General features: G+C 35.9%; 1 protein-coding gene across 1 annotated transcript in view; it reads left to right on the forward strand.

The window, feature by feature from the left end:
- Window positions 1-7,848, forward strand: part of CCDC102B (coiled-coil domain containing 102B) — a 149,234-nt gene extending 141,386 nt beyond the window's left edge. The window contains exon 8 of the mRNA XM_005861557.2: window positions 6,725-7,848. Coding sequence (XP_005861619.2) covers window positions 6,725-6,728 — 4 coding nt within the window. The 3' untranslated portion in view covers window positions 6,729-7,848. The remainder of the gene's footprint in view (window positions 1-6,724) is intronic.
- The last annotated feature ends 258 nt before the right edge of the window (window positions 7,849-8,106 follow it).

The following is an 8,106-nucleotide window of genomic DNA, read 5'->3' on the forward strand; positions in this document are numbered from 1 at the left end:
ATATAATATTGGCTTTGCCTGAACCACTTAAAATGGTCATTTTCTACATCAAGCCACAAGTTAAAAATATCCACCATTGTTCTCCTATGCTTTGTCTTTAGTGCCCACCCTCTAAAATTTGAGCATGCAAATCAATTCTCAGATTACTTATATGGGAAAATATCACTCATAACAGTGTTCTGTTTTGTCATTACTAGTGACTTTCTGGAATGTCTATTTTCTGAATAAGAGAAATATATTATGTGGAAAAGCAATTTATGCATGTTAATAGCACTTTACATTGTTTACAAATCTTAAATGCCAAATTTGCATTTAAATTTGAGTGACTCAAATTTAAGCAAATTCAGTAAGTTATACTATGAATCATCCATTTTAGAAATACCTTAAAATTTCTGATTTGCAAGGAAATATGCCATCTTTTGTGGATTAATATTATTGGTGCATCCCTCTTAAAAATCTCCATCATTCTGTGGATTTTCAATCATTAGAGGCATTTGTGAAATAGTATCTCCTGAAAATTCTTCTCTGTACAAAGAATATTATCAAATTTATTTCCTAATTTTTAATCAAAGCTATATAAGCACATATTTTATAGAATCAACTATTCCTAGAAGGTTTGTTGACATAAACAGCATTTCCTACTATTGGCATATTACTTGCTTCTTTTCATCCAAGCTCTAACTGATATGGTTTTCACCTCCACTGTTTACATTATTTATTGATTTCCTGCTATAGAAGATAATTTGCTGGTAATTCCCTCTTTCTTCTTCACCAGGCTTGCACATTTTCTTCCCTGAATATCACACCCTCCTCTCAATACAGTTTCACTAAAAATTTGTTTATTTCAATATCCAGGGTTTAGATTACTATGACTATATAGTAAGGCAGACTTGAGTCATGTACTCAGCTATGACTGGTTTTCTTTCCGATACAACTTGCATTTCTAATCTTGCCTTTTCATTGCCCTGTTTCTCACTCAGGAAGACCAGTGCTGCCTGTCTGGCTCTATTTCTCTCTGCAGCATTTTGAACAATTCGTCCAGTGAGAAATCCAGGGTTAGTGTGGGTCTCAGTTCATGTGCTTTTTCTTCTCTTAAAATTCATAGCATAGTCCAGTGCTTTCAACTGTGTTTTTATACATTCCACTCCATTTTGATAATTGTTTGAAGCAGTTGGATAAGTCCTCTACCTAGCTATCTTGTCTATTTGAGAAACTATTACATTTTTGACATTCTATTTCAGCCACTCCCTAACGAATCAGAAAATTCAATATCCTCTTAACTTTATACCTTCTTTCCTGCTCCTATTCTGGTCTTGATTACCATTATCTCTCCCCTGGGATTCTTACTTCCAATTCCTATCTCCAGTTACTTCCAGGGCATGGCCTACATGAAAGAGGTGTTGTAGAAACACAATTTATATTATGTCACTCTCCAGGTAAAAACTTTTTAATAGCTTCTCATTAACTTTAGAATAAATATTTGAACTGCTTACAATGACCTATAAAACTTGGGATGATGTAAGCCTACTAAAGGGTTTCTATGCTCTTCTCTGTTCCTTCTTTATGCTTCAGCAGCATTGATATTTGCTTTTAATTTCCTGAAACTGCAAAGCTCTACCCATAGCGCTACTTTGGCACCATGCATCTTTATGGCCATGACATCATGTTCATCCTTCTCCCCTGACTTCTCTTATTTTAGGTGACAGCTTACATGTTACTTCCTTAGTGGGCATTCCCAGATACCACAGAACTTCACCCTAAATCTCACAGTACCTGCTCTTTTTATTCATGTCACATATCGAAACATGACCTCCTACATGCATACAGGCACATGCTTTTGTCTAACATCCAGATTTTCTACCACATGGAAGCCTCTTGAGGACAGGGATCATGTCTTTGTATGTTTGTTTAATTTATCTTTCTATGCCCAGCACTTCTACATGGTCTGTGGTAGTGTAATAGAGCCTAAACAAATATTTATTGAATTTATGAATAAAGGAATTTTTAAAAATCAGCATTTGAAGGCTTCATAGAGAATCAAAATTTTCAGAATCTTAGAGAACTAGAACTGGAAGAAGCCATAAAGATTAACAAACTCCTCATCACGTCCTTGTAAAATCCCTCTGATAGCCTTACCTGCACTTAAATCATTCCTGTGTTAGGGAGTTCACTATACCATATGGAATTCTGTTATTTTCAGACACTTCCTATTATGGAAAAATCTCTTTCTTACATTGAATTGTTTTACTTATAATCTTATAGCAACAGTTCTCTCATTATTCCAAAATAATTTTGAAACAATTACACATACATCTTCTTTCCTTTTGTGATATCTTCTGAAATGAAACCACTCAAAGTCACAATTGAAAATGAAAACTATTCTTCATTTCATTGAATGTTAAAGAATGGCATTTCATTTTGAAATGCTGTATCATCACTGGAATTCTTTAAGCTATATAGGGTGGGGCAAAAGTAGGTTTATAGCTGTGAGTATACAAAACACAGAGTTTATTCTTGTATTATTTACTATTTATTATATTATTTCCCATACAGACAACTGTAAACCTACTTTTGCCCCACCCTGTATATTGGATTGATTTCATTATTCCTGTGCACAGGTAATGACCCATATTTGAATATACTGCAAATAAGAAATTTTGATTTCAGCCAAGTGAAAATAATATACATTAAAAAAACAAATTTATATGAAGTCTCCTATTTTAGCTAATCTTAGCAAAAATTAAATCTTTGGGTGTATATATATAGTATATATGCATTAGAGTAAATGCAGTAACTGTTTTGAATGAGAAGATTCATATGTAACATGGAAAATCCAGTTACCCAGGTTAGCTGTATGTGTGTGTGGTTTAGAGTCATGTCTATATTTTATATCACAGAATTATAGTGTAATCAAAAGAGAAAATATGGTTGAAAGCATTTAAGGAATGTGTAAGTGAAATGTTCTCCTACTCCCCACTGTAATCATGAACACTTTTAAAGAGCTAGTATACAGTTTTTCAAATAAAATGCATCACCACTTATAGACAGTTGCTTTCTTTTATATGCATGAAACAATTTGCAAAGTTGCATTATTCTGTTGTGGTTCTTTGGTCTCTATTTCTGAATCATTATCACCACTCTTCTTAGGGATGTAGATGTTTGCTTACACAGTGACCCACTTTCTCTTAGCTATTCTTTGGGACTATATTAGACACCTCTAAAATTGCATTAGATTTTATGGGTCACTCATACCATTAAATGAATTATTGTTTCAGCACAATAAATTACATTTTCCAAATTGCTGCCTATATAGAGCATCATTAATCTAGGAAAATTGAATGTATGGTGCTGTAATTACATATCTGATCCTTTCAATATTCTGGCTGAATAAAAAATGTAAACCAAATGTGATATAATGGTGTTTTAGACATTACACTGACATCTAATAAGAAAAAAAAGTTATCAAAATGATAACAAATAACAAGTGTTGGCAAGGATTTGGAGAAAATGGGAACCCTTGTGTACTATCTGTGGGATTGCTAATTAGTACAGTCATTGTGGCCAACAGTATGGAGATTCCTCAAAAAATTAAAAATGGAACCACCAAATGACCCAACAATTCCACTTCTGGGTATCTATCTGAAGAAAATGAAAATATAGATAATTTAAGAGACAAGCCTAATAAAATAGAAACTCTGAGTAGAAAGGTGAGGAAGCTAATAATTTGTGTCATCAATCTATTATAAATAAAAGCATAATATGCAAATCGACTGAATGGCCGTCTGGACATCCTTCCAGATGACCTTCTGGACAAAGCCGGGGCTGCAGCCGTGGGATCGAGGCAGCTGCCCCAGCTGCGAGGAAGGGATCGAGGCAGCTGCTGCAGCTGCAAAAACCTACTCTTGCATGAATTTCATGCATCAGGCTTTTAGTAGTCTCATAAAAAGATACCTTTATTTCCACTGCTATTAAGGCATTAACCTACTTCTATCATATGGCATTCATGAAATAAACAAATTTGTAATTGGCACCTATTCTGTTGCAGATGCTGTATTCTGCTGGAAACAGATTAGACAGACGAACATGGTCATGATGCTTGGGTGTGATTCAGTGTGTGTGGGGGTGGGCAGAGGAGTAAAAATAGATGAAAATGTTATTAAAATTTCATTTTGAATGCTCAACAAAGAAAAAACCCACAGGAAATGTCAGGATGCTGCATAAACAATAGTGGTCTATTTGGGGCTACTTTATGGTTTACATTTTTGGTAATAATACATAGAATATCATGGCTAAAGACTATAGTTTAACCAAGACATCTAAAGAGCTCCGAAAAGCTTAAAAAAATCCCTTCCCAGGATCTTGGTTTGGAAATGGGGAAGTTTTCATATGCAAATAATTTGATAAATGCAGACCACTCACTCAGATCACCCTTGTCTCACTGCCAATCTTGTTTTCCTCCATGAATCCCTTAGCTTAATGGAAGGCCACGCCCCAATTACATCCATAGTTTTCAACCTCTCTTAAATTTAATATAGTGTATTTCTTCCCCTCTGTTTCCTTACTTTGTGCTTCTGTTATTGCCAAAGCATTTCACTGCTTTTCATTGTTAAATCTTGTCCATGCCATGCACAGTTTATGTACTACTCCAAGTGATCATTGAAGGGAGATTGCTGAGGACACATAGAGCTGGAGGCTCACCTGATTCTTGTTGACTCACCGCTTTCTGATTTCTTCCAGGCATCGCCTCAGAGCCACCTGGACTTGTGGTGATATACTTCTATAATTCTGACTTAATTTTGCTTATGGGAAATTATGCAAGTGCAGGAGCTCTATGCCCTTTTACTGAAATAATTATTTTTCAAATCCCCTGAAAGCAGTTACATAATTCGAGAGAAGCAAAACATTCATTCCAGGACTAGTAAAATGTTCATCACAAAATTTTTTTTGAAAAGTGATGTTTTTTATTTAACATGCTTCTTCTTCTGTAAAGAGAAATATAGTGTTTATGTTCAGAATAATGAAGCAAGAAAATATTCCTGACACTTATATCCTATGCTGGACAAGATAAAGATGTTTTATTTCTGTCCTTAACTACATTATTGCCGTTAGACATTCTGACAGCTTTTTATTATGGGTGGGAATCTGCTCAGGTCTTTTCATTTCTTCGGAAGACAAGCTCCCTATCTGTAAGGAAATTACTTTGTCATAACTGAGCCTACAGAAGCTGTTTTCAGGGAGGGGGAGGGAGAAAGAGAGGGAGGGAGGCAAAGAGGGAGGGGGAGAGAGAGAGAGAGAGAGAGAGAGAGAGAGAGAGAAAGAAAGAGAAAGAACACTAGAGAAATCTTCCAGTTCAAACCAGAGGAAACAAGCTTGTGGATGTCCTATTAGAACATAGGATCTCATTGTTAATGTTTATAAACTCAGCCTTCCAGAATCACTTGTGTTACTACTGAGCCCTTTTCCAGTTTTATATAACTTTAACATCAGAAAAACTTAAAACATTTTACCATTTCTTGTATCAAAACATGCTGTTTACTTGGAGTGTTAAAAAATCTAGTGGCAAAATGAATAGATTTGTCTTTAAAGATTAGTAAAGAAAAAAGTGAAAATGATAAAACAGTATCATTAAAAATGCATCATTTTTCCTTTTCCTTGACTTTGCTTGTTTTTATTCTGCAGTGGGAAGGGTAGCAGCTAGCAGGAATTATATCCCATTTCATTTTCCTTTGGCTTTCATTCTTGAAAATACAGTCAGGCCCACTTCTATTACCACAGACTGGGTGGCTTATAAACAACAACAAAAACCATTTATTTGTCACAGTTCTGGGGGCTGGATGTCTGAGGTCAGGGTGCCAGCATGACCAGGTGAGGCCCTCTTTCAAAGGCAGACTTCTCTATGCGTCCTTTCATGGTGGAAGGGACTAGGGAACTCTGTGGGGTCTCTTATAAGGGCACTAATCTTAATCATGGGGGCTCCACCCGTGGGACCTAATCACCTCCCAAAGGTCACACCTTCTAACACTATCACATTGGGCCCCAGATTCTCATGTGAGTTTTTAGGAACACACGGAGGTCACAGCAGGGTCCTCCCTAAATCTCGGCCTTCCTTGTTCTGATCTCTCACCTTGCAGCACAAGTTTTAAACAGAGAGACATCTGAAAGTCTGCACAATGTCATCTAAGTTAAATATAACTATCGTTGAGGTGCCCACACAGAGATGTCCAAAGTGGGAGCCAAGTCCTGCCGGTTCTGACACCAATGACCATGCACATAGCATTCTTCCAGCAATGCGGCCGAGCCCACTGCAGCCGGCCAGGGCCCCGGCCCAAGGCCTCCTAGCTGTACTCCTTGTATTTAAGATAGAAAAATCAGTTCCACTAGCCTGTTTGTATGTACTGGTAAGATCATATTTTGTTCTGACAGGTGATTTTAGAGAGAGAAAAAATCCAAAGTGAGATTTATCTACAAACTATATAATTATGAATTAATATATTTAGCAATATCCCTTAGGTTATCTGTGTAAGATTACCAGTCAGGAAATATTGTCTAGATGGGGATAATAGTTGTTCCCATGAGCACATATATGCTAAAGCTACAGCAAAATTCAGTTTTGCCTTGACTCAAAAAGGCCATAAAGGGAAGAAATGATACCTCCGCCTACGTTACTACTAATATCTTGGCTATGTAAGTGCACTAATGATCATTTTTCTTTCTCTTATTTTAGATGATGACTGAAGCAATGAGACTGTCATCCTGTGAAGTTTAGAAGTGGAATAGAAAGGCTTACATACTGTTCATTTTGTGATTGCCACCCTGGCTGTTGTTGTCTGCCCTATGGAATCGCAACCTTCCCAGCCTTACCATTTGTAGATCCTGACTGTCAAATAATGTCATTCTTCTATGCAAAGATTTTCCCCTTTCAGATAGCCTAAGCATTTTGGTGAAGTCATGGTTAATTACATATTGAGTTTTTCCTATCTGTATGTCTCATGATTTATATTCGTGTCTCAAAAATCAACTTTATTGTTATTATTGGATCTCATTTTCTATCCTATTTTTTGTAAAGTACCATGATTCTATCACATTCAATTATTTTAATCATCTTTTTCTGCTCAGTGTCCTATTTCATATGGCATGTCACATTTATAAACTATTTAAATGATTTTAAGCATATTCTTATATTGCTTTAAAAGCAGAATGTGTTTGTCTCTGTGTTTGTGTGTGTATAGACATATATAATTATACAATGGAGAATCAGTTTCCAGGTCACTGTGTTCCCACTGGATCATGTGATGCTGAGTTGAGCTGGCCCAGAGATGTTTCTGGAAATTGTCTTCAGCTATGTACATCAAATATAAACATAAAGCTCACTGTAGGCTTTTAATATTCTACTAGAAAAACACACAAAATTTTGTTTATATGGCAAGGCTTAGGAACACAGCTTCTTATTAAGAGTTTGCCTAGAGACTATGTTAGCCCTCTGTGTACTTTTCACACTGGCCATAGGTATGATAAACCTGTATAGTCAGGTGACCTGATCACATAACAATACCACTTTCCAATAAATTTTTAAAAAATCCACCCTTATTTCTTTCTGTGTGCTGTGTACCATACTTGGTGGGAGTCATGGATGAGGCTGCCATTGATATCATGAAGATAGACAAATGTCGACACCTATTTTGAAACTTATCCAGTTACAGATGGGTAGACCATTGTGGTCTGACTCAAGCCCATGTCTTCTGTATCCTATAGCTCATTTCCATCCACTCAGTTACACTACAGCTCTGGGCCCGCATACAAAGATGTTGCCATATTTGAAATAGGATAGGGGAAGTCTGATACTCAATTTTATTTTCACGAGAGGTGCCCCTATGACATTGTAAACACTGAATTAAATAAATCTACTTTTGAATTAGAATATTTTATAATTATTGCAAACATCTTGTCATAGATCTTATTCTCGATTAGAAGTAGACTTGGGTTCTTACCTAGGACTTGGTTTATGTTTCACTATTAAACCTACAAAATTTACATTTAATATTTAAATCTACAAAATTCACATAGTCTGTCAACACTGAAATTTCATAATGATTTTTCTAGCTTCTG

The sequence above is a fragment of the Myotis brandtii genome, unplaced genomic scaffold, assembly GCF_000412655.1.
Source record: "Myotis brandtii unplaced genomic scaffold, ASM41265v1 scaffold154, whole genome shotgun sequence".
In the NCBI taxonomy this organism is placed as follows: Eukaryota; Metazoa; Chordata; class Mammalia; order Chiroptera; family Vespertilionidae; genus Myotis; species Myotis brandtii.